Here is a 25,077-nt window from a genome sequence, read left to right on the forward strand (position 1 = left end):
CCGTGGGCCCGGGCACGACCCACATGTCCTTCCTTGCAAAGAGTTCCGGGACATCGTGTGGTGAAAGCAGCAAGTTGTAAGTCGTAGAGCGATAGGTGTAATGTGATCTCACTTATGTTAAAAAAAAGAAAAAAATCCTCACAAAACAAAACTGAGCATCCTTTATAGATCTGTAGGCACATTATGCACATTCCTGGAAAAGAGCTGCAGGGAAGCACATCAGACCACAAGGCATGCTCCCTCCGGGGAGGAGCCTAGTGTGAGGATGGGGAAGGGGGTGATCCAGGGGAGCTCTTGCTCTCCCTGCAACATTTCAACCGTCTACAGTAGAGTGACACTACGCCTTGCTGAATTTTAGAAATAGAAAGATAATTTAATTTTACCTCTTTTTCAAAAAATTTTTTAAAGTTTATTTCTTTTGAGAGAGAGAGAGAGAGAGAGAGAGAGGGAGTGCAAGTGAGGAGGGACAGAGAGAGAGAGAGAGAATCCCAAGCCAGCTCAGCACTGTCAGTGCAGAGCCCGACGCAGGGCTCAAACTCATGAGATCATGATCTGAGCTGAAGTCGGATGCTTAACTGGCTGAGCCACCTAGGTGCCCCTAGAAAGAAAAAGATAATTTTAAAATCCAAAGCAAAAATTATTCCTTTCCCCTCCCCACAGTGAAAGGGAAAAAGGGAAGCGTGGGTTCTGGTTCAGCCCCACCCCATGCTAGTCGTGTGACCTGGGCAGCCAGTGACCCCTCTTAGGGCCTCGCCTCCTTGTCAGTAACATGGGGTGGGGCGCTCGGCTGGTTCCATCTGTAGAACTTGGGGTAACAGCAGACCCCCCCCCACCCCTTCCCTGCAGTGCTGTTCAAGGTCTCTGGAGCACAGCTGCGTGAGCCAGGGCAGACTAACCCCCTCCGCCCTGTGTCTTGCTGTTGCAGGATGAGAGCGTAACTCAGCTTGGTCAGGAGCTGGCTCAGAAGCTTGGGCTTCGAGTTCGGAAAGCGTATAAGAGGCCCCAGGTAGGTGGGCTCTGGGTGCTGGGAGTCCACGGGGGTGGAGACGGGGAGGTCTGAAGGGAGCCCAGGCACCTCTGGGGAGAAGTGGGGGAGGGTGGCCAGGGCCAGGCCAGGACAGAGAGGAATGATAACAGGTGATCTTCCCTCTCTGTTGGCCGAAAGCCCTGGACTGACTTCCAGAACCTTTCGGAAAAAGGAGAGAACAGTCAAAGCTTCCAATTCACCTTAGACACCAGCTGCTAACACCTCCTCCTTCCCCTGCCCTGGCCGACTTAAGCACCCCCGAGATGGCCTGAGATGACACCGGTGTCTTTTCCGCCTCATGTTCTCACATAACCTCTGTATGGTGCAGATATCTATTTGGCTCGTTTAGATCCACACTTATTCACTTGGCACCTATTGTATGCCAGGAAGCTGCATGTAGGAGAGGGTACGGCTCTAGAGTCTGCTGTGACCTTGAGCAAGTTAGTTCTTTCCCCCCTGTGGTTTTTACATCTGGAACATGGGGATAATTATGCCCATCTCAGGGGGTTCCTGGGCGGATCATCAAAATCAAAGAATGTTTGATGTGGCACCTGGCACACAGTAGGAGCATGTATGTGGAGGTCCGTCCTCTGCCAGGTCACAGTTACAGGAAGAAAATGTCCAAATCTGCTCCAGAGAGAGAACAGGTAACTTCTGACAGGCCTTGGGGCAGGGAGCCTTAGGGCACTATGGACGCCAGCTGCCTGTGTTGGGGCCCCTCAGCTGCCCTAATTGATGGGACCCTGAGCATCTTTCCCGAACCTTCATCTCTTCCCACCTCTCTAATCCCTGCAGGAATTGGAAACATTTTCTCTGCTCAGTAATGGCACTGCAGCTGGCCTGGCGGATCAGGTAGGATGGGGGCTGGGACCCCAGGCCTCCCTCCCTGCCCCCAGTATCAACCTGTCTTGGTTCATCCCTCATGAGAGCTTTGGATTCACTCTCTGGGGTATCATGCCCCCAGCAGTGGATCTTGGGCCATTAGACTGAAGGGCTGGGTTCAATCTGTCCCAGCCCCCACTGATGTGAGCCATGCACCTGGCTGATAGCCTGGGCCTGGACCAGACTAATAACACCTCTGGGACGCACAGCACCTCCACCTCTTAAGAGGGGCCTCCTGTGACCACAGGGGCAAAGTGTGGGGACAGGCCGCGGCCACTATGGGCAGGGAAGTCTCACCCCCACCCTTCTTTTGCTGTTTTCCTCCTCACTGGCCATTCTGCATCTAGGCCTCTGGGTCTCAAATGTCTCCCCTCCTCCATACCCTGCTTTCTCTGCCTTTTCATTTTCAAGGCCCAGCTCAAGTATACACCCCCCACTGAGACCCTTCCCGATACCCCTGCCTAAGCAACTGCCAGGGAGATGCACAGAAGTGGGGGTCAGAGCTCACACCTGAGACTGCCACAGCATGCAAGCTGTGGTCTTGAGCAGAACCTTCACTTCTGAGCCTCAGTTTTTAAAGCTGTGAAATGGGGGTGTTGTCCCTCGCCCAGAACAGGGGAGTATACCCGGAGGAGTGTGGCACCGAGGGAGCTGAGGAGTAATAATTCCTGAGACTACAGCATTACCCTGGGTTTGGGACGTCCCCACTCCTCGGGGCCAAGACCCTTGTGCCACCACCAACAGACCTGGCTCACCCTCGGGGCGGTGCCAGGGCCCAGCACACACACACTGGACTCTCCCACTGCTCACCACACATGCTCAGGTAGACTTTGACACCTTTTGGAAGACCAGGGACGGGCTCTAAGAGCGCTGGTAGAGGCTGGTGTCCTGCCCTCTTGTACGTAAGGGGAGACTGAGGCACAGAGTGAGGACGGGACTTGGCCAACATCCCACAGCAAAGCAGCAGCAGGCCCGCCTGCCTTCTTAGCGTTAAGGGTTTTCATTCACTCACTCAGCAAACTCCCAGGGGACCCCTTCTTGGCCCTGGGCTGGGAGCTGGAACATAGCTGAGTTAGGCACATCCTTGCCCTTGGGACTCCTGGGTGCTGAGGGAGACCAGTGTGGATCTGCCCATACAGCCCTCCTTGTGAATATATAACCAGATATTATTGGGCCTGGCACATGCTGGATGCTCAAAAAAAAAGCTATAGCATTTTGCTCTAACAAATTGCCGTGAACTACGTGGCTTATAAACAACAGTAATTCATTTCTCACAGTTTTGGAGACTGGGGAGTCCAAGATCAAGGTGCTGGCAAATTCATTTTCTGGTGAGGACCCACTTCCTGGTTCACAGATGGCACCTTCTAGCTGGAACCTCACATGGCAGAAGGGGCAAGGGAGATCTCTGGTGTCTCTTTTATAAGGGCACTAATGCCATTCATGAGGGCTTCACCCTCAAGCTAATCACTTCCCAAAGGCCACACTTCCTAATACTATCACTTTGGGGCGTAGGATTTCAGCATATGAACTTGACATTCGTTGAACATATCACAAACATTCAGACTATAACACTGACTGACTGAACAATTGCAAATAATTTCACACTGCTTGAGGGAGGTACTGCCTACCCCCATTACCAAGGAGAAACCAAGAAGTTGGGTGACTTGTCTGAGTCCACTGAGCCTGGACTAGGTACATGGAAAAGAAAACAATCGTGGTTCCTGCTCTCAAAGAGCTCACAATCCAGGTCAAATGGACACTAACCTGATTATTTCTGGTTGCAAACCATCATGAAAGCTGTAAAGACAACGTGTGGGAGCCATGGGCCATTGGAATAGGGAGGCCTGATTTAGACTGGGCATCAGTGACCTTTAAAATGAGACCGGAAGTTTGCGGAGTAGGCAGCGCATGGGGTGCTGGTAAAACAACATTTCAGATGGGGCGGTATATGCAAAGGCCCTGAGGCTTGGAGGAGCTCAGAGTATGGGAGGAACCCAGAGGAAGGGAGGCAGGGCACTAGTGGGGCTGGAACATTAGATAGAAGCCAGACCACCTACCCCCTGGTGAGGTGAGTCTTTGTCACAGGAGTGTTGGGAAGGTATTGGAGGGGAAGAGTATTGATTCAGTTCATTGATTCATAAGGGCGTTTTTCTTTTGTTTTTGTAAATGACACTTTGCTTCCTTTCCTTTCCTTTTTTTTTTTTTTTTAAGTTTATTTCTTTATTTTGAGAGAGAGAGAGAGCAAGGAGGGGCAGAGAGAGAGGGAGAGAGAAAGAGAATCCCAAGCAGGCTCTGCTCTGTTGACACAAACAGATCCCACAAACAGGGAAATCATGACCTGAGCCAAAATCAAAGTTGGATACTTAACTAAGGGAGCCACTCGGGTGCTCCTGATTCAGAAGGGATTTATTGAGGGCTCCTATGTGCCCAGCATAGAATTGACTGAGGCACTGGAGATACAGCCGAGAAAGAAATAGTCAAGGAGCCCCACCCTTGTAGAACTTACAGTCTAACTAGAGGAGACAACAAATAAAAAGTGATAAGTGCTGTGGAGAAGGGGGCTGGGGAATGCTGGGGCAATTGGGAGGGGTTGCAGTTTTAAACAGTGAGCAGGGAAGACCTCAGCGAGGAGACACTGGAGCAAAAACCTGAAGGTGAGGGATGTGCCTTGAGGAGGTCTGGGGGACCAGGCAGACGGAATGGGTAGTGCAAAGGCCTTGAGGCAGGAGTGTGCCCAGTGTGTGGGGAGAACAGCCAGGAGGCCATATTGGCTAGAGAGGACTGTGCAGGGCTCCTCGTTCCTCTTTCTAGAGGGTTTAGGGAGGCAGGGAGTTACTCAGGCAGATTTTTTTTTTCTTTCTTTCTTTCTTTTTTTTAAAGCTAGCTTCCTCCCTTCCTTCTTTCCTTCCTTCCTTCCTTCTGTGCAGATAGGGGAGGGGCAGAGAGAGAATCCCAAACAGGCTCTGCGCTGATCAGTGTGGAGCCTGATGTGGATTCAGATTCACAAACTATGAAGAGATCATGACCTGAGCTGAAACCAGGAGTCAGCCGCTTAGCCAATTGAGCCACCTGGGAGCCCCCAGGCAAATCCGATTCAGAGTTCCTGGGTATCAAGGGCTCCTGCCTCATTCCTAGAGCTCAAGCAACGGGGGCTCCCTTCTGTTTTCTGCTGATAGTGACATGTTGTACCTTAAAGGACTACTCTGGGGTGATCCTGGCTAGGTACGTGATGGGGTATCCCTGCTCCTTCCTTCTCTTCCCACAGTGACTGCCCTGGTTAAGGCCACATCCCAGTCTTCCAGGTTGGGCTAGCCTCCCCTTCTTGTCCCCCAGGGTGAACTCTGACAGCCAGGCCTCATGAGTCTCTCCCCAGCATGGAGACCCTCAGTGGTTATTAATTAAAGCATCTGTTTAGAAGTAATAACTCCGGATACTCTTGCTTGGCGTTCAGGGCCCCCTGCCGTCTAGATCTGCCCTCCCTCTCCTTCCTCACCTCCTCCTCACGCACCAGATGGTGTGTGTGTGTGTGTGTGTGTGTGTGTGTGTGTGTGTGTGTGTCGGCTCCTTGACAAGCTCATCTGAGAGCAGGACCGTAGCTTCCTCTGTTCAGTGCCTCTGCCTGGCACCACTTCGGAGTCAGGTCAGGGATGCCCGGCTCCACAAGGGACCGCCCTCAGTGTCCACTGAGTCTGCAGCCAGGGGACCACAGATGGTGCCACGCATGGCATTGGGCACCCCAGCCCCTGCCAAACCATCCCCACATCCCCGCAACCGTGCTGGGGCCCCCACCACGTGCACAGGGGCCAGGGCTAGCCATGGGGGTCGGGGTCTGTGAGGAGCCCAAGCAGAGTGGACCCCACAGATCCTGCCTCTGTGGGCCACGTGGTGCTGCACGTGTCCACATGCACACACGCACGTGCATACGCCCAGTCACATCCACACGCTTCTGTGTCCACGTACCACGCACACAGAGCCATGTACTTACATGCATACGTACACACACGGTGGCCTAAGGCTCCACAGAGTAGTGAGGGGGGAACGTTCCAGCCAGATCCCCTGACCCGGAAGCTTGACACGCACACCGTGTGTGAGCCTGGCTGCGGGGATCCTGGCAGGGGTCCCCAGCCCAGGAGTCCCAGTCATTCAGCCAGTAAGTCGTTCCACGTGTGTGACCGGCAGTGGGGACTCATGAGCTGCAGCCACCGGGAGTTTCTTACGACCTGGAGGTGACATGGGCAGGCACAGGGTCCGTGCCAGCGCTCCCGCCGGCAGCGTGAGGGGCGAGACACAAGGAAGGCCGTGAGTTCTAGGAACAGATTAGAACCCGAGGCAGCCTTGGTTGGGAAGGAGGGAGCCAAACTCAAAGACAGACACAGCTCGAGCACAGGCCTAGCGGCGGGAGAGAGAAACGCGTATCCCAGGCCACAAGACTAGTTCTAGTTCGGAAGAAGCCGGGCGCTACAGCCGGGCCTGTGTTTTGGTTCGGGTCTTGAGCGCACCCTTATCTGAGGTGGCCACTCCACCTCCTGGAGAGCTGCCAGGGCCTGCCGTTTTGTGACAGCCACGGGCATGAGGCTCGCCGGGGCGGAGGCGCTCCATACTCGTTGTTACCTGAGTGTCCCTAGCAGGAAGGGGCAGGGAGAGATGATGGGCTGGAGCTGGGTGGCTGGCAGGGGCCCCGGCGAGCCGTGGACAGCACCGAGCAGGGAGACGCACGGCCGTCCCTAGAGACGTTCCTCTGGCACCTCTGTCCCCACCTCACGTGTTTCATATGCTTCCCGTGGGAGTAGCAGCTGTGACCCAGCACGGCAGCTCTGGTTTGTGCAGCCAACCCCCGCCCCGCCCCGGACGTCGAACAGCACAACTTCTCCGTGCAGGGCCAGGCTCCGGGGCACAAGAAGGAGGTATTCTGTGCAGGTGCCCGGGCTGGGGTCAGACAGCCCCTCTCTGGCCCCGGAGTGGCCGCGTCCCTGGACCAATGTCTCCTCTGTGTGGGGGAGAACACCTCTCAGGGCACCTGGACCTAGGGCTGAGCTTGTCTGGCTGTAAATTGCGGGCCCGGCCTGGTGTGAGGCGGGGCCCTGGGTAAATCTTGTTGCTATTGGCGCCACTGTAGATCCACGGGGCCACGTGGCTAGCAGTGAGGCTCTGGTCCCCCTGCTTCCCTCGGTGGGTGCACAGAGAACGTGGGGTCACCCGGGGCCCCGCTGGGGAAGGGGAGGATGTGCCAGGCTCGAGAAATGACTCGGGCCACAGCCAGAGGGGGACGCCGGGCAGGGACGATGCAGCAGGCGAGTCTGTGGGGACAGAATGTGGAGGCTGGTGAGCGAAAACACCCAGGCCCCCCAGGCCAGCCTCCTGACAGACACAGAGAGCACTTCCTGTGTGTCAGGCACTATTCTGAGTTCTATGCAAATGTCAAGTGATTTCAAACTTCTAACTGTCCTAGAAGGTGGGCGACTGTATTATCCTTACTCCACAGAAAAAGGAACAGGCCTAGAGAGGATGAGGAACTCGGCAAGGCCACAGAGCAAGCTCAGGCCCAGCTTTCCCTCCGACAGCAGCTCCACCAGTGGCAGTGGAATCTCACCAGGGCTCATTCGGCCTGGGGCTGTAATTGGGGGAGTGACACTGGTAATTCGAGGGGTGGCACTTTTGTCATAGAGCTGCAAACTATCCACGCAGGGCACAGGTGTAGGAGGGCTCAGTAAAATCCTAGCCACCCGGCCCGGGGTATGGACCCTATGCTGTGATGGGTAAGGAAACCGAGGCTCAGAGGTTATATCTCTCCCCGCCCGGGGCTCTCCTCCAGCAAAGGGCAGATATGAGACTTATGTGACTCCTGCCTCCTGACTCTTGCCTGTCCAGACCCGTGCTTAATTCCAGCAATAGGGCAACTGGGTGGCTCAGTCGGTTGAGCATCCAGCTCTTAATCTCAGCTCAAGTCTCGATCTCAGGGCTGTGAGTTCAAGCCCCATGTTGGGTTCTGCACTGGGTGTGAAGCCTACTTAAAAAAAAAAAATACCAGGGCGCCTGGGTGGCTCAGTCGGTTAAGTGCCCAACTTCGGCTCAGGTCATGATCTCACAATTCTTGAGTTTGAGTCCCGTGTCGGGCTCTGTGCCGACGGCTCAGAGCCTGGAGCCTGCTGCGGATTCTGTGTCTCCCTCTCTCTCTGCCCCTCCCCCACTCGTGCTCTGTCTCTCTCTCTCTCTCTCTCTCTCTCTCTCTCTCTCTGTCTCAAAAATAAGTAAACTTAAAAACTACCAACAGTGGTCACTGAGGTGGGGTACCGTGGAGGAGGTACCATGGCCTTCCCAGCCCATGTCTGCCTGACCCTCTGTGTCTTTCTTCCCACAGGGAACTTCCAATGGATTGGGGTCCATAGATGACATCGAAACAGGTAGTGTCCCTGATTTGAGGGGACAGGGTGGAGATGGGACCCCAGGAAGGCTCAGACGCTCCCAGCCTGGGCCTGAGGGCTCCCTGCCCTGGGGTTTCCCCCTCAGGGAGAGGAGGGTGGGGGGTCTGCCACACAGTAAAGTAACACTGGTCTCATGTCCTCCACTCCAGGCCAGCCCCTCTCCCAACTGAGAGTCCCCTTCTCTTCCTCACTGGCTTCCGGGAAGAGTCACATTTGAAAAGTGTCCCTTAGAGAGGGCATTGCTTAGCCCAGGGGGACAATATTCAAGCACTGGGCCAGGCCCATTGGAGAGATACCGTAGGACTGAAGGACCCTCTCCTGTTTTGTAGAGGCCTTCTTTCACTGTGACTGAGCCTCCAGGCATGGGGTCAGGTGGGTGGGACAGGCAGGATTCCTGACAGGAGCTAGGGAAAGGAGGGAAAATATTCCAGGAGAACCCTAGGGCCCTGGATCACCTCCCCATCCCACCCCCCACCAAGCAGGACCCCCTGCAGCTACTGAACCCTCCCTCCCATCCACAGACTGCTACGTGGACCTGCGAGGCTCCCCAGCCCCCCTCCCCTCTACCCCCACAATGCCCCTGTTCCCTCACGTTCTGGACCTGCTGGCCCCCCTGGACAGCAGCAGCAGGGCCCTCCCTGGCACTGAGAGCCTGGACGACTTCTCCGACGGGGATGTCTTTGGTCCGGAGCTGGACACCCTCCTGGACTCACTGGTGAGCCATGCTGCCACCATTCTTCTGCTCCCCTGATCCCCTCCCCCTCCCCAGGGCCCCAGCACCTTCATCACCTGTCCCACAAGGGGTGGAAGGAGGGTCCCATTCCCATGTCACAGTTGGGGAAACTGAGGCCTGGGGAGGGAAAGGGACCTGCTTGGGGTACAAACCTGAAGCTCTAGAATACACAATCAGAGGGACCACAAAGATCCTTAGCTCCACTCGTGGGATGGCTCTGGGCCGAGGCACAGAGGAGTTGGCTTGCCTGGGGTCCACAGTGCCTGTCTCTGCCCAGGCCTGGGTGGTCGAGTTCTCCTCCAACCCCTCCCTCTGTTCCCCACCTCGCAGTCCCTGGTCCAGGGAGGCCTGCCTGGCAGCGGCGTGCCCAGCGAGTTGCCCCAGCTGATACCCGTGTTTCCCGGTGGGACCCCACTGCTGCCACCTGTAGTGGGTGGCTCCATTCCCGTCTCCAGCCCACTGCCCCCTGCCTCCTTTGGCCTCGTCATGGACCCCTCCAAGAAGCTGGCTGCCTCTGTGCTGGATGCCCTCGACCCCCCAGGCTCCGCACTGGACTCCCTCGACCTGCTGCCATACTCGGATACCCGGTTGGATGCCCTCGACAGCTTTGGGTCGACCCGTGGCTCCCTGGACAAGCCCAACTCCTTTGTGGGTGAGACCTGGGTGGGCACATTCACCCCCACCCCCTTGACTGTTCAAGTGCCACCACGTCGCCAATCTCTGGAGACTGGAATCAGGATTATGGCTCTATTCGGCCAAAGCCCTCTCACCCCATTGTGGTCCAGAGCCACAATGGCCTCTGAGTTGCTGTGTCTCCTGCAGTGCTCAGCACAGTGTGGGGCTGAGGCCAGAGGGGTTGGGTGTCTTGTTCAAGATCAAACAGCAGAGCTGGGATAATCCAGGACTCCAGACTTGCAGTATGTTGCTCTCTGCCCAGACTTCTGGGGCAGGCTGGTAGGATCCCATGGGGATGTGCCTGAGGCTGGGGGAAGCAGTGCGAGCCTGCAAGCTCCTTCATCACCACTCTGAGCTGGGTGCCAGGGACCCAGAGAGGAAGCAGACCTGTCTGGGCCCTTACTGGACCAGCTTTCTGACAGCTGGACCTAGCCCAGGGGATGAATCCCTTGGGGATCCATGAGGCTGCAGGAGCACAGATGTGCTTCACTCAGCTCTGGGGTCAGAGGAGACTTCCTGGAGGAGGTAATGGCTGAGCGAGGTCTTGAAGGAGAAGGTCTTAAAAGAGCAGTAGGATACAGGCCTGCCTGATGGACAGACTCGCTGACAAGCAGAGTAGTCAACCAGAGGGGAAGGGCCTTGAAGACCTGAGGCTGGTGTCAGAGGACCTTTGAGCCAAGCTGAGAGCTTGGGCTTTCTCCCAGGGGCAGTGGGGACCACAGCAGGTAAGCACAGGATAGACATGTGCAGCCTGGGACACTTCTCTGTTCCTGGGCAGTGGTCTTGAGAGTAGAGTCAGGGGATCAGCACAAATTAGGAGTGAATGTGTGGCCTGGGGGGTTCCTACAAGTTAGAAATGCATACAAAGAAGTCCTCAGAGGGCTTCTCACGCCCTTCAGAGCAGAACAGGTGACCCCTGTGTTTTCTTGCCCAGAGGAAACCAAGTCCCAGGACCATCGTCCCCCAAGTGGTACTCAGAAACCAGCCCCCTCGGTGAGTACTTGGCCCAGATCCGCAACCAGGCACTTTGGGCCCTCCCAGGGGCGGCAGGGAAGTGGTTGTGGGCTTGAAAGTAGGGGTGAGCCTTCTGCATGAGATGGGGTACTGCATCTCCCAAGGAGAGGCACCCTCAGAATGGATGGGCCAGAGATGGTCTCTTCCTAGCCCTTCTGGACTGAGCCGCCTGCTGGCAGGGTGAGCTGAGGGCACGGCCCAACCCTTGTCCGACAGAAGAGGCCGTTGAGGCTCAGAGGGGTTAAGTAACTTCTCTGGGGTTCGTAACACCCCTGTTCTCGGGACTCAGCCAGGTTCTGAGTTTAGGAGAGCACTTGAGCAGGTGTCAGGCAGCCTGCGCTCTGCACTCTGGCCTCAGCCTAGACACAAGCTGTGTGGCCCTCGGGAAGTAACCTAACCTCTCTGAGTCTTGCCTCCTTCCCCATCTGCTGATGTGTTGGGGGATTGGGAGATAGAGGCTGGGAGTGGGGAGGGCATGTGCACAGGTCCCAGTCGGGCCATTCCTGTTTCTCTGCTTTCATGTTGGGCTTTTGCTCAAAGGAAGATTCTGGGCCAAGGTCACGGTCACCCATGTACCCCCACTAGGGTATTCTGATCCCTATGTTATAGATTCTTGGATCATGTTACAAGGAATTCCTTGCCCGGGAGGGTAGGAGAAATAGGAGGGTAGTACTGGGCTACAGTTCTGATCTTGGGTGGGTTGCGGGGGGCGGTCACGGAGTCCCCCAGCCTCTGGTGCCCGGGCTGGCCCTGGTGGCTCTGGCCATGGTCCAGTGCCCAAGATGGCCACCCTCCTCCCATCCCAGCCAGAGCCCTCCATGCCCAACACCGCCTTGCTCATCAAGAACCCCTTGGCTGCCACCCACGAGTTCAAGCAGGCCTGCCAACTCTGTTACCCTAAAACAGGTAATGTCACCCCTCTGTCCAGAGATATTGGGAACCTGGAGAGTATCACATCCCAAAATAACAGAACCCTCGTGTACCCGTCAGAAGCATGGGAAAACAGAATCCCCGCCGGGTATTTCAAGCAGGTGGGCGGGGGAGTTTGGATGGCATAGAACATGGGAGTTTGGGCTTTCAAAACTGCTAGAAGGGCTGGAGGAGCGGAAGCTGGGAGGCTCCACTGGCCTCTAGGCTGCTCTTCCACAGGCTGAGGACCAGAGTCGGGTTGTGCTGCTCCACACAGCGATCGGGGGGCCGCTGGACCTTCTGGCCTGAACCACAGCCGCCCACAGCCCGGAGGCTGGTTCCTGGCCATGGAGTGGAGGCCCGCCGGCTGCTGCAGGGACACCTTGGCCCACACCTCACTCCACCTCCACCTCTTGGTCCGCTTCTCACGACTGCATCTCCTTGGCGAATGCAAACTTTGCCTGGAACCCAGGTGGCAAAGGAGTCTGGGAAATGTGGTTCCTAAATCCCCAGCTCCCAAATCCAAGGGAGGCTACAGAAGTTTGGAATAGATGCCCAATGCCTAGAGACCATTTTCAGCACACCTGGAATCTCAGAATTCTAGACTAAGACTCATTTGCCAGAAGCCCTGAAGTTTTCATGGGATACTCTCTTAGGATGCCAGGGTTAAAAATCTTAGCAGTCTAGAATTCTCTGTCTCAGGGGTATTAGGGTTAACAGGACCTTAGAGGTTGTCTAGTTGCTGGCGTCTACCCCCACAAGACGTCCCCCTTCATCCCCCTGCCACGTACATGTCACCCATGAGAGTCATCTCACCAAAGTTCCCAGGGGCTTGCAGGGGTGGGGAACAGAGCGCCATCTTGTTGGATGGCTATGCCCACGCCGAAGTTCTTCCTCACAAGGACCTCAGACTGCCTCCCCAGTCCACACGCCCACTGCCCCTGCGCTGAGAAGCTGATAAACGCCCCATGAACTGCTATGCACCTGGTGCTGACACAGCCAGGTCATTCGGGGTCCCCACAAGGGCTGATTCCTCACTGTCAGGGCAGAGGAGGCTCTGCGTCAGAAGACTTGGCAGGAGCAGGGCGGGGGAGGGTGAATCGGGGCAGTGCCACGCTGGGCAGGACCAGAAAGGGGCCGACCTGCTCTCTGCCAGGTACTGTCTTCACGATACCTTCTAGGGAAACACAAAATGTCTGGCTCACTGGAGGGTCAGGAAGGGGGCTGGGTGCCTTAGAAAGGGTGCTTTGGAGGGGGCCTCCCCTCAACCTGCCTCCAGGGAACGTGTGGCCAGGAAGAGTGTGGCAGGAACTGGCAGGAAGCCCAGGTGAAGGAGGTGTGTTTTTAGGCAGGAGTCCAATTCCCACGGCTTGGGCCCATCCACTGTCACCCTTCATTTCTACATCTGAAGTTCGTCTCTGTCCACGTGTACCCACAGGCCCGAGGGCAGGTGACTATACCTACCGGGAGGGCCTCGAGCACAAGTGCAAGCGTGATATCCTGCTTGGCCGGCTCCGCAGCTCCGAGGACCAGACCTGGAAGCGGATCCGGCCCCGGCCCACCAAGACCAGCTTTGTGGGCTCCTACTACCTGTGCAAAGGTGGGTGGGCTGCAGCAGGGGTGGGCGGCACAGCCGGGGCCTCGCTCCTCTCACGCCCACCTGGGCTCTGCCCCTCATCACGGGTAGACGGGTGGCCATTCACCGAGGATGAATCCCACACCAGAGTGAGCATCTAGCTCCCCACCCCGACAGCTCCACAGACTGGTGGGAATATTCGGGATGTTCCGTTCCAGCTGGAGCCCCTACTGAGTGAGAGGGTCAAGCAGTTCACAGAGAGTGGTGGTTGTCACTGCAGGGTCGCAAAGGCTGTTGGAGAGATGTGGAGAGAATCCACATAAAGCATCTAAGACTGGCACATAGTAAAGGGCTTGATGGATAATAGCTTTTATTTATTTGGTTATTTATTTTAAGTTTATTTATTTATTTGTGAGAGAGAGCACAAGCAGGGGAGGGACAGAGAGAGAGGAAGATACAGAATACAAAGCAGGCTCCAGGCTCCGAGCTGTCAGCACAGAGCCCGATGCGGGGCTTGAACCCATGAACCGCGAGATGATGACCTGAGCTGAAGTCAGACTCTTAACCGACTGAGCCACCCAGGTGCCCCTATTGATTTATTTTTTTTTTTCAGTATCACTTTTAGGTTTTTATTTACATGCTAGTCAGTTAACATAGAGTGGATAATAGTAGCTTTTAAAGCTGCTTATGTTGTCATTTTCCACACTTCTGGCTCATGTGGATTTGGCCAGTATTTGACGGACGTTTGTCACATACCTTATTTGGGGTCTTCTGTTTCCCGACCAAGTGTCTTGGCACAGTCTACGTGGCACTGCGTGAACAGTCATGACCTTGTAAAGCGCTTTATCGTGCACCCTTCTGTACGCACCATCACACTCCTCACAACTCCACGTGAGGAAACAGACTTTGGGGGGCTCTGCCTTTGTCCCCTCACCCGGCTCATGGCAGTAGCCCCAGGCTTTCTGGACCAGCTCGCTGTCCTCCCAGCAGGATCTTGAGGACATGTCACTCCTGGGCTCAAAGGCCTCAGCTGTCCCCTGGCCAGTGTGGGTGAAGTCCAAATTCTGTGAGCCTTACAAGTCCCCCCCCTCTGCCCTAACCACCCCCCAAATACACTGAATCCTGACTCCTTTGCACACTCCTTTGAACTTGGTCAAGCGGCACCCAGATCTTAGGAAGCCACTCCCTGCAGGGCTCCCCAAGGGGTGCAGGACTGGTTCCAGCACAGAGCAGCCGGTGGTGATCGTCTGTGCACCGGCTCACTTGTCCTCGTGTGTCTGCAGCCTGGCAGCAGGATGGGGCAGTGCAGACTTAGAAAGAGCGTGAGCAGGGGAGAGGAAGGAAGAAAAGCAGTTCCTGCCCCCAGGAAATGGCAGGGCTCTGGGTTGTGAGCCTGCTGCCCTCCCAGCTCCCTGGTCCCCAGGAGTTTTTCGGTTTTTTGTTTTTTGTTGTAAAGTAGGCTCCACCCCCAACGTGGGACTTGGGCTCACAACCCCAAAATCAAGAGTCGCACGCTCTACCGCCTGAGCCCGCCAGGCCCTCCTGGTCCCCAGGGGTTTTATTTATTATTTCACTTAACCCTCACAACAGCCCAGTTCTCTGTTTATGGGACCGACAGCTGAGGAATCCCAGGGAATCCCAGCCCAATCTGCCTAGGCCCTTAACCAATGGTATTTTCCTGGTGAATAGTAAGAGAAACACCCCTCCTGTTTATGTAGAGGCTTGTATTCCTCTCCAAAGCCCTTTATCCTACCTTTCATCCTGCCCGACCCACATAAGGCTGCTTTGTGAGGTGGTGGGGTGGGGTAACTGCATGCTTTGTAGATGGAAAAACAGGTCCTCCCCCCAACACAGGTGCAGAGCAAAGAAGGGACCTGGCCTGAGAAGGGCTTCCCCCAGCTCTGCTGCCGGACCCCTCCCCAGTCCTGTGATGAGCAGGCCAACCCCCCCCCCCCCCGCCCCAACCCCCGCCATGGCGGAGATGAACCTGGGCCCGGCCTGCCGCAGTGGCGGTCCCAGGAGTTCTGCGGGCTGCCGTCCCGCCTGGCAGAACGTGTGTCCTGTTGCCTCTTTGCAGACATGATTAACAAGCAGGACTGTAAGTACGGGGATAACTGCACCTTCGCCTACCATCAGGAGGAGATCGACGTGTGGACAGAGGAGCGGAAGGGCACCCTCAACCGTGACCTGCTCTTTGACCCGCTGGGGGGCGTCAAGCGTGGCAGCCTCACCATCGCCAAGCTCCTTAAGGAGCACCAGGGCATCTTCACTTTCCTCTGTGAGGTATCTGCCCACTCGCCTGCCACTTCCACGGTCAATGGCGCGCACATGGGGCTGGGGGAGGGCCTCCCCAGTGCACTCCATTATAAAATGTTCGTCTTGGGACCGTGGGTTTGGGAGGCCTGACTTTAGAATCAGTAGGTCCTTGGACTGTCAGAAAGGCCCATTGGACCCTAGCATGCTAAAGCCCAGATCCTATCCAGCCCCCTCATTTGGGGGAGGCTGAAACTGAGCCCAGAAAGAGAGATAATCGTACCCCCTCTTTCCTTCTGACCATCAAAGGCCAGGCTCGGCGCCGGGGGCTTTCAGTACTCATCTTCCCCACACCTCCTTGTCTCACTGTGCTGACTCCATGCCCATTACAGCTTCCTGCCCACTCCCCTGCCTGTGTCCAGGCTGCCCCCTGTCCTGGGAGTACCCTCCCTGTGTTTCTGCATCTCAGACCCTCCAAGGCTCCACTCTGATCCCAGGAGCGCCACCAAGTTGTTGTTAGTTCCTTCCCCTGAGTTGCCCCAGATGACCCTGCTGGCCCCCTGCTTCCCCCCTGCTTCCCCCCACCCGATCAGAGCACGATGAGGGCAGTGACAGTGTCAGGCCCACGTCCGTGGAGTGAGAGCGCCAGATCCAGGCTGCTGGTGCAGCTCAGCCCAACCCCGACCCTTTGCATGGCCGGCCCTTCCCCCCAGCTCTTAGAGCAGGTGGACCAGCTGCTCCCTTCAGAGCAGTCAGCCTGGAATCACCGGTCCCAGCTGGCAGCTGCATGTGCTCTCAAAGCACTCGCCATTCTGTTATGTCCTTTCTGAGCTTCACAGTGAACCCATGGGACAGCGGGCATGGTTACCCCAGTTTCCAGTTGAAGAAACTCGGGCTCAGAGAATTGGAGTTACACCCCCCGCCCCAGGCATTTGGGGTGGGGGGACCAGAGAGAGCCACAGTCCAGGCTGCGAGCTAGAACCAGAGAGATAGGGGCCACCGATCCTGGGGTTCCCTTTCTCACTCCCCTGACTCAGGGCAGGGCTTGCAGGGACCCAGTCTGTCCCTCCCCGGGTGGCCATGCCAGGTCCCAGCCCACCCTCTCCCCGGACAGATCTGCTTTGACAGTAAGCCCCGGATCATCAGCAAAGGCACCAAGGACTCCCCGTCTGTCTGCTCCAACCTGGCTGCCAAGCACAGCTTCCACAACAACAAGTGAGTGGGACTCACAGCCCGGGCCTGGGAGCAGGGGCACACAGAGACTTGGGGTAGTTCAGGTGCCTGGGGAGCAGCTGAGGCCAGAGGGTTGACTTAGGGCGTCAAGGCAAGGGGCAGAATCCAGCATCCACCTGGAAAGGACGAAACCCCATTTATTAAGATCTATATTCCAGGCATTCTCTAGGGTATTTGAATGGTCTCCTCTGTCTTATGAGGGAGGAGACACAGTCTCTGTTGTACTGATGAGGCTTGGGAGTAGCTCACGCAACAGGCACATGGGAGGCCACATCTCCGACTCCCATCTGGTGCCCTCCACTGTCATGACATTGGCCTTGGACAGTGAGTGGGAGGGGCTGAGTCAGGTCTGACACTCAACCTTCGCTCCCTCTTCCCTTGGCTCTGCCCCAGCATGGATGATAAAGTCCAGGCCCTGGGGTCAGATAAACCTGGGTTCAGATCCCAGCCTGATCAATGCCTGTTTTATGCCCTGCGTGCAACCCTTGGTTTCCCTGTCTGTAAAGTTGCTAGGGTTGCTGTGAGCGTAATTAAAATTCCCGTCCCAGAGGAGATGCTCAATGATCGTTCCCCTGGCCGCAGGAGTGGCTCTGGAGCACTGAGCTGGGGAACCTGCCCCTTCCCCCATCCACAGGCCCTCCCTTCTCCCAGCCTCATAGCAGGTGGCATCTGTGCCCTCCTGCTGGCAGCTCCACCTTTGAGCTGGCCCTGCCTTGAGGCCAGGGGAGAAGCATACAGCCGAGTGTAGGATCCCCATGTCTTGCCTATTGTGGTGTTGTGTTCTAGAAGTGGTTAATAGGGCAGGAACACCCAGGGAGAAGCCTCTCCCCGCAGGCTTGCCCGGCACTGGGGAGACTGGCCCTGTCCAGAATAGTGGCAGTGGGGGTAGGGGGTGTTGGGGCCGCAGACTGCATTGTGCCTTCCGCCCCCGTGCCCGCCAGGTGCCTGGTGCACATCGTCCGCTCCACCTCCCTCAAGTACTCCAAGATCCGCCAGTTCCAGGAGCACTTCCAGTTCGACGTGTGCCGCCATGAGGTGCGCTACGGCTGCCTGCGGGAGGACAGCTGCCACTTCGCCCACAGCTTCATCGAGCTCAAAGTCTGGCTGCTGCAGCAGTACTCTGGTGAGGGGGCTGGGCAGGGGCGGGCAGAGGGCGGCGACAATTGGCTGAGGGTGGATGGGCCGGCCCGTGGCAGGTGGCAGAGGGGGACTCGAGTTCAGGAGGGGCAGTTAGCGGGGGAAGGGGTGCCTCTGCAGGAGCCAGTGCTCCCCAGACATCACAGAGGACACAAAGCCTTGCTCTCGGGGAGCTTCCAGGCTTGGAGGGTCCTGGGTTGATCCCTATCCAAGCCGTGCCGGGGGAAACACATATGGAGAAGGGAGAGGGGGCAGAGCCGGGCTGCCTGACTGGTCATCAGCAAGGTCACTTCCCCCTCACTGAGCCTCCGTTTGCTCATCCGTGAACTGGTGATCCTAATCTCCACCTCAGAGCTGAGGAGATGAAAAGATAGCACTCCCTCACTCATTCATCTAATAGGATGACGAGTGCACCTGCTCTGTGTCAGGGACCGAGCAAGACTACCCGAGGTCCTTGCTCTCAGAGAACATCTGATATCTGTAAGCGGGGGCAAGGCAGGCAGTGCAACAAGTAGGTAATAAATCCCGTATTCCATCTGTTCGAGGATGCACATACCCCCCCATCCCCCACTGCGTGTGGTAATCCAATTAGCATTTGGGGGGGTGTAACATAAAATAATGGTGCATCTAACAATTGATGTCTTCTTAGAGTTGATGAAATAGGGTTATGTAATTTCAGATGTGCTCAGTGCTGTGAAGAAAGTAAGGCAGAGCATTGGGATGGGGAGGGACTCAGGCTGGGGCATTTGGGATAAGAAGGTCTCTCTGAGGAGAGTGGCATTTGAGCAAGGAAGGGTAAGGGGAACATGCCTGGCAGAGGGAATGGCAAAGCTGGAGGCCCTGAGGCCGGAGCAAGCTTGGTACAGAAAGGCTGTCTGTGACAGCCGAGTGGCTGAGCATATGGGGAGAGGAGGGCCTGAGAGGTAGGTAAGGACCCACGTGTGTACAAGTCTCTAGGCCGTACATAGAGTTAGGATTGTTCTAGATAGGATGTGCAGGGTCTGGAGGGTTTAAGTGGGTAGATAGCGTCTGATCAGTATTTTTAAAAACTCGCTCTGGCTACTGGGTAGAGAATGCAGGGGTGAGGGTGGACAGAGGGGGCCCAGGGAAGGTGTGGCTCAGGCCAGGGTGACAGCAGCAGGGTGGAAGGAGGGATCGGATTCTGGGGATAGGTTGACGGTGGAGCCAGTGGAGTTGTCAATGGACCGGATATGAAGCATGAGACAAAGGATGGCATCAAGCAACTGCAAGATTTTTGACCAGACTAACTGGAAGAACGGAGTGGCCACGTTCTCAGAAGGGGAGGCTGTAGGGGGAGCAGGTGTGTGGGGGGTCACAGCAGGGCTCGGTGTGGGAAGTGGAGATGTTGAGCAGGCAGCTGGATGTGGAGGTCCGGAAGTTCACCACCGAGGTCTGGGCTGGAATATTTGGGACTCATCAGCCAGCAAGTGTGTGTCAGGGACAGTGCCTGATCCAGAGTAAGCCCCAGTGACAAGCAGCCACCATGGAGCAGGAGGCCTAGGACAAGGTCGAAAGGAAATCAGTCTGAGAAAGAGACTGGAGGGGATGGGAGCAGGGTATGCTTCACGAAGAGGCTCCACGCTGTACCTCAGAGGGTGGGCTCGGCGTCAACAGTCAGAGTGGGAGGGTCTGGGCCACCAGGGGGTGTCTGCCCTTTGCTGACCTGCGGGGGTCCCGCCATGAGCTAGGGAGCCAGGCTGGGCCAGGCACGGAGCCCTAAGAACCACTGGGCTAGCGGCTGCCAAGCAGGAGTGAGGCCTGAGGCCCCACTGAGCGAGGCAGAGGTGCTACCTCAAGTCGAGGAAGGGTGCTGAGCAGCTGCCCCAAGAGACGGAGCAGCATGAGGGCAGGAGAGCCCCCACACCATGCCGCAGGGCCAGCCTCTCTCTTGCATTTTCCCACTCTTGGCTGCATTTTCTGCTCCTGCTCCCTGGGAGGGCTTCGAGCAGGTCCCCCATTCCCAACTGCACGTGAACAAACAGGCCCAGAGAGCATGAGTGCTCTCCCCACACCCCACATCTTTCTGTGGCAGGGCCCACTTGGGGGGTGGGGGCCTGGGTGTGGCACCTGGAGATGCCCCGCCTTTCTCCTCACTGAGCCCCTTCACGGACGCCTGCACGTGGTCCCGCCCTCCACAGGCATGACCCACGAAGACATTGTCCAGGAATCCAAGAAATACTGGCAGCAGACGGAGGCCCATGCAGGGAAGGGCAGCAGCAGCTTGGTAAGGCCCTGGGTCGGCGCTGGGCGGGGGGTGGCATCAGGCCCCTGAGGGCCACTCCCCATTCCTTCAATTGAACATAATTTCAGACTTACCAGAAATTTGTAAGAATAGTACAAAGAATTCATGTATACCCATCTCTCGATTCCCCAGACATGAACCATTTTACCACATTCCACTCTCACTTTGTCCTGGTATGTGTGTACATCCACACAGAGACACTTATCTACAATTATAACCTACCTTTTTCTGAATCACTTGAGAATAAGTTGTAGCCATGATGCCTCATCATCCCCCAAAACTTCAGTGTGTATTTCCTAAAAATAAGGACACTGTCTTACATAATGACCGCAGTACAATTATCAGCATCACAGAACTAACCTCGGTGTAATTATTCAGATTATGATGTCCTATTTATTCAGATTTTGTGAATTGTCCCCAAGCCCCAAGTGACACTGCATTTATTTGTTGTGCTGTCCGGTCTCTTAATCTAGAGCAGTCCCCCAGTCTTTCTTGTATTGCATGACATTGATGGTTTGGAGGAGCGGCTGTCTTATAAAAGGTCCAGCCGGAGGCACCCGGGTGGTTCGGTTGGTTAAGTGTCCGACTCGTGATTTCGGCTCAGGTCATGATCTCACAGTTCGTGAGATCAAGTCCCGTGTTGGGCTCTATGCAGACAGCTCGGAGTATACTTGAGATTCTCTCTCTCCCTCTCTCTCTGCCACTCTTTCTCTCTCTCTGTCTCTCTCTCTCTCAAAATAAATAAGCATTTGGGATTATCTGATGGTTCCTCAAACCCCAGAGGTGATGTTCTTCTCAGTTCACTCATCAGGAAGCACATCATCTCAATTTGTCCCATTACTGGTGATCACTTGATTGAAGGTGCCTCTACTATATGGGTTTCTCTCCTGTGAAGTTACATTTTTCCCCCTTTGTAATTAATAAGTACATTCTGGGGAGATACCTTGAGACCAGGTAAATATCCTGATATTCCTCAAACTTTTCACCTACTGATTATATCATTTCCATCTCTTTTGATCCTCATCCTGCTCCTGAGGAAGTGAGCTGTGGCATTTGCAGATGGGGAAACTGAGTCTTAGAACATGCTAGAGACTCACCCAGGGGCACACTTAGTGGAGTAAATGCCTGGTTCTCTGACATCTTGTCCTTAGCTCACTCTGCCCTCCTACAATTGTGCACCATTCCTGCCACCCCTGAGGATTCCTAACCCATAAAATGGGGTCATAATCCTGCCTCCCATCTCCCAGGGTAGGTGTGAGGGTACAGAAGCTGACCAAGCTATAGCTTGCTGGGTCCCTGCTCTGCACCAGGCCCTGTGCCATCCTGATCCTCATATGCTTCCCTAAGAGGGAGGGATCATTATAGCCATAGATGACAGTGGGGACAGAAGGGGTGATCTCAGGCCCAAGAGATAGCGTGAGCTAAAGCCCCTGTGCCATCCAAGAGGACCCCCTCCCCAGGCCAGGCATACCTACTGGTCAGCTTGGGAGAAGGCCAGGCCCCTAGCCCCTCCTGAGGCCAGCATGGGTGTGGCAGTGAGCCAGGGAGCAGGGCAGGCTGGTCGACAGGGCTGCCTGGCCCCCTTGGGACTTCCCTCCTCTCTCTCCCTAGTCCTTCTTTCTGTTCCTTTTTCTTTCTTTCTCTCTCATCTTCTTGGCTGTTTCCCTCCTCCGCCCCTTCCTGTGCAATCCTCTTTTCTCCTCCCTCTCCCCCTCCCTGCCATGTGGTTTATTTTTTGCTCCTGGCCAGGATCCCGGCTGGAAAACAGTGAGGGGCTTAGGTTGGATCTGCAGTGTTATCTTCTAAGAGAACTCGGAGTCCTTACCACCTCTACCCCTTCTTCCTACTCAGGGCTGCTGCAACGGTCCCCAGCGATGGGGGCGGGCCTGGCTGCCCAAAGGTGCCATGACTGACTTCAACCCACTCTTGCTGCCAAGGCCCACCCTGGATACCACCCTTGGGCCTGGCTCAGGAACAGGGCTTCTGTGCCAGTCGTGGCCGTGACCAGGGCATGAGGGGTCTTGGCTTGGCTGCCATCAGAGTGCAGGGCCAGTAGCACCGTGAGGCCGAGAATGAGATGCCAGGGTGGGAACTGCTGAGGCCCTGTGCCCATGGTGCCATAGCGGCGCCATCCCACAAAGAAGCATGAGCACCCGCCTCTTGCCAGGTCCCTGTCCTCAAGCCACTTACCCGTGGGGGGATTAGTAACCTCTCTGAGCCTCTGCTTCTATCCAGTCAAGTGGGAACGAACCCACCTGCCCCCCAGGGCTGCAGCAAGGAGCTAGTGAGTCTGTGCGGTTGTGGAAAGGGAAGGCCAGTGAACTGGCGTGGCTGTTCATTAGAGCAGTCCCCACTTACCCCACCTGTGAAATGAGTTCCCTCAGGCTTCTGGAAGAATCCAGTGGAACACCTAGAAATCAGTAGTGACATGGAGAACCTACTGTCCGCTCTGGCACCGGCCATGCCCCAGCTACAAACATGCCTCTACCTTATTACTAGGGTGACGTGTGGGTTGTCCTGGGGCCGAGCCAGGCTGCAAGTGTTCCAGCACCAGGCCAGGGTTCAGTTCACACACACGGACAGAGCCCCTTCCTGCTCAAAGACAGGCCCTGAGCTAGGTAGTGCCAGGGACACAGTACTCCCATGGGAAGGGACATGTCCCCTCCAGCCTAGAGGAGTGAAGGCTGCCCGGAGGGGTAACCCTACATCTAAGGCTCCAGGGAGGACAGGGAGGCTCAAGGTGACAGGAGAGCTCATAGGTTAGCCAATATAGCTGGGTGAGGGGGTTCAAAGTGGCAGAAGACAAGGCTGGGTGGCCACTTCCCCTGCCTCTCCCCTACCCCCACCCCAGACGTGCAAAAGACCAGGCCCTCCTGTCTGCAAAGGAAGGGAATCCAAGGCTGCCCAGAAGTCTGTTCCACGGCAGGCTCCTGTGCAAGTGGCTTCCCACCTGGGCCCTGCTGTCCACAGGCCCGGCCCTTGTAACTAGATAAGTTGATCAACATGAGGTAGTTCGGGTTCTGTGGGAGCCCCTAGGATGGGCAGCTGCCACTTAGCAGAGCTCCGGGGAAGGTGTGGTGGTTGAGCTGAGGTTTGAAAGTTTCCAGAATAAGCCTGAAGCAAAAAGGAAGGGCATTCCAGGCAGAGGGAACAGCATGTGCAAAAGCATGCCACGCTCAGGGAAATGCCAGCAGCTGCAAAGAGCAGACCCACGGGGACTAGCTGGATAAGGCAGAGTATTCAGTCAGGGATCTGGAGCCCCGTCCCAGGCCTGGCTCCCACACTGAGAGGCCATGAGCCCTGGGGTGGGGAGGTAACTCCCCTCTGGTAGTGGACTGGCTCACTCTAAGGCTCTAGGTGGCTCGAACGCGGTTGGAGGCCACCTGCATGACAGACCCCAGGCCTCAGCCCTGGTGCCTGTGGGTTCACCAGCCCCTTTCCCCAACAGGGTGCCCCTCGGACACATGGGCCCAGCACCTTCGACCTGCAGATGAAGTTTGTGTGTGGCCAGTGCTGGAGGAATGGGCAAGTGGTGGAGCCTGACAAAGACCTCAAGTACTGCAGTGCCAAGGCCCGGCACTGGTGAGCCAGGCGACACTCGGGGGCTGGGGTGGGGGGTGGGGAGCCCACCCAAGCGCCGTGAGTCGGGAGTTAGGAGGCCGGGGCTCTCTGTGGAGTTCACACAGCCCGAGGCTCTGCCCTGAGCTCTCCCAACCATCTCCCCCGCTCCCCCCCACCCTGCTCTGCCCTACAGCTGGACCAAGGAGCGGCGGGTCCTTCTGGTGATGTCAAAGGCCAAGAGGAAATGGGTGTCGGTGAGGCCGCTGCCATCCATTCGCAACTTCCCACAGCAATACGATGTGAGCGCCAGGAGTGGGGTGCAGGGTGGTGGTGGGAACTCCGGCGTGGGGGCTGAGGGGCCTTCCGAGGGCTTGCCTGCCGGCTGGGGCTGTAACACAATCCAGGGGAGCTCAGCAGGCTCTCCCCGCGCCCACCCGGCAGCTCTGCATCCACGCGCAGAACGGCCGCAAGTGCCAGTACGTGGGGAACTGCTCCTTCGCACACAGCCCGGAGGAGAGGGACATGTGGACGTTCATGAAGGAGAACAAGAGTGAGTGGGAAGACTGGGCAGGGTGGGGGCCTGGCCCAGTGTCCCCTCACTGCCAGACACCCCGAGTCATCAGTCGGCCCAAGAGCACCTGCTGTCTCTCCCTTTGCCACCACCCAGGCCCTCCTCCTGCCCCCCGCCCCCGACCGTGCCCGCCCAACCACAAGGCCTGGGATGCCCCCAGCTCCCAAGTCCAGGGGGTGTCGTGGGGCAGAACGGATGAAGAATCCCCTCTCACCAAGCACTCTGGCCTCCATTGCCCACCAGTCCTGGACATGCAACAGACCTATGACATGTGGCTAAAGAAACACAACCCAGGGAAACCAGGGGAAGGGACCCCAATCAGTTCTCGGGAAGGGGAGAAGCAGATCCAGATGCCCACAGACTACGCCGACATCATGGTAACCCCCTCACGCGTGCGCGGGCCCGGGTCTGAGCCGGGCCTGGGAGGGCGTGGGGTGGGAGAGCGGTCCAGGCGGAGGTGCGAGGAACGGGCACCCACGGCGGTTGTGCCCCCAGATGGGCTACCACTGCTGGCTCTGCGGCAAAAACAGCAACAGCAAGAAGCAGTGGCAGCAGCACATCCAGTCTGAGAAGCACAAGGAGAAGGTCTTCACATCCGACAGCGACGCCAGTGGCTGGGCCTACCGCTTCCCCATGGGCGAGTTCCGGCTCTGCGACAGGTGCTCCAGGGAGGGCGGGACCCGTGGGGCGGGCATGGCGGGCCTGGAGGAGCCTGGCAGGCTGCAGGGTGGGCCTGAGATGAGCCTGGGGTCTGGAGACAGCGCGCAGAGGGTGTTGTCCTGAAACAGCTGCTCCTGGATGTGAGGAGCAGGGGGAGCGGG

The 25,077-nt window shown here is 56.7% G+C and overlaps 1 protein-coding gene across 1 annotated transcript in view; it reads left to right on the top strand.

Annotated features, from left to right (window-relative positions):
* ZC3H7B (zinc finger CCCH-type containing 7B) overlaps positions 1 to 25,077 on the top strand; it is a 60,842-nt gene that overhangs the window by 32,622 nt on the left and 3,143 nt on the right. Inside the window, exons 6-22 of the mRNA XM_043562715.1 lie at positions 926 to 1,006; positions 1,823 to 1,879; positions 8,268 to 8,310; positions 8,853 to 9,046; positions 9,395 to 9,716; positions 10,674 to 10,732; positions 11,560 to 11,659; positions 13,101 to 13,262; positions 15,316 to 15,521; positions 16,606 to 16,706; positions 17,666 to 17,847; positions 20,021 to 20,106; positions 23,573 to 23,706; positions 23,879 to 23,984; positions 24,127 to 24,235; positions 24,500 to 24,633; positions 24,752 to 24,915. Coding sequence (XP_043418650.1) covers positions 926 to 1,006; positions 1,823 to 1,879; positions 8,268 to 8,310; positions 8,853 to 9,046; positions 9,395 to 9,716; positions 10,674 to 10,732; positions 11,560 to 11,659; positions 13,101 to 13,262; positions 15,316 to 15,521; positions 16,606 to 16,706; positions 17,666 to 17,847; positions 20,021 to 20,106; positions 23,573 to 23,706; positions 23,879 to 23,984; positions 24,127 to 24,235; positions 24,500 to 24,633; positions 24,752 to 24,915 — 2,240 coding nt within the window. The remainder of the gene's footprint in view (positions 1 to 925; positions 1,007 to 1,822; positions 1,880 to 8,267; positions 8,311 to 8,852; positions 9,047 to 9,394; positions 9,717 to 10,673; positions 10,733 to 11,559; positions 11,660 to 13,100; positions 13,263 to 15,315; positions 15,522 to 16,605; positions 16,707 to 17,665; positions 17,848 to 20,020; positions 20,107 to 23,572; positions 23,707 to 23,878; positions 23,985 to 24,126; positions 24,236 to 24,499; positions 24,634 to 24,751; positions 24,916 to 25,077) is intronic.

The sequence above is a fragment of the Prionailurus bengalensis genome, chromosome B4, assembly GCF_016509475.1.
Source record: "Prionailurus bengalensis isolate Pbe53 chromosome B4, Fcat_Pben_1.1_paternal_pri, whole genome shotgun sequence".
NCBI lineage: Eukaryota > Metazoa > Chordata > Mammalia > Carnivora > Felidae > Prionailurus > Prionailurus bengalensis.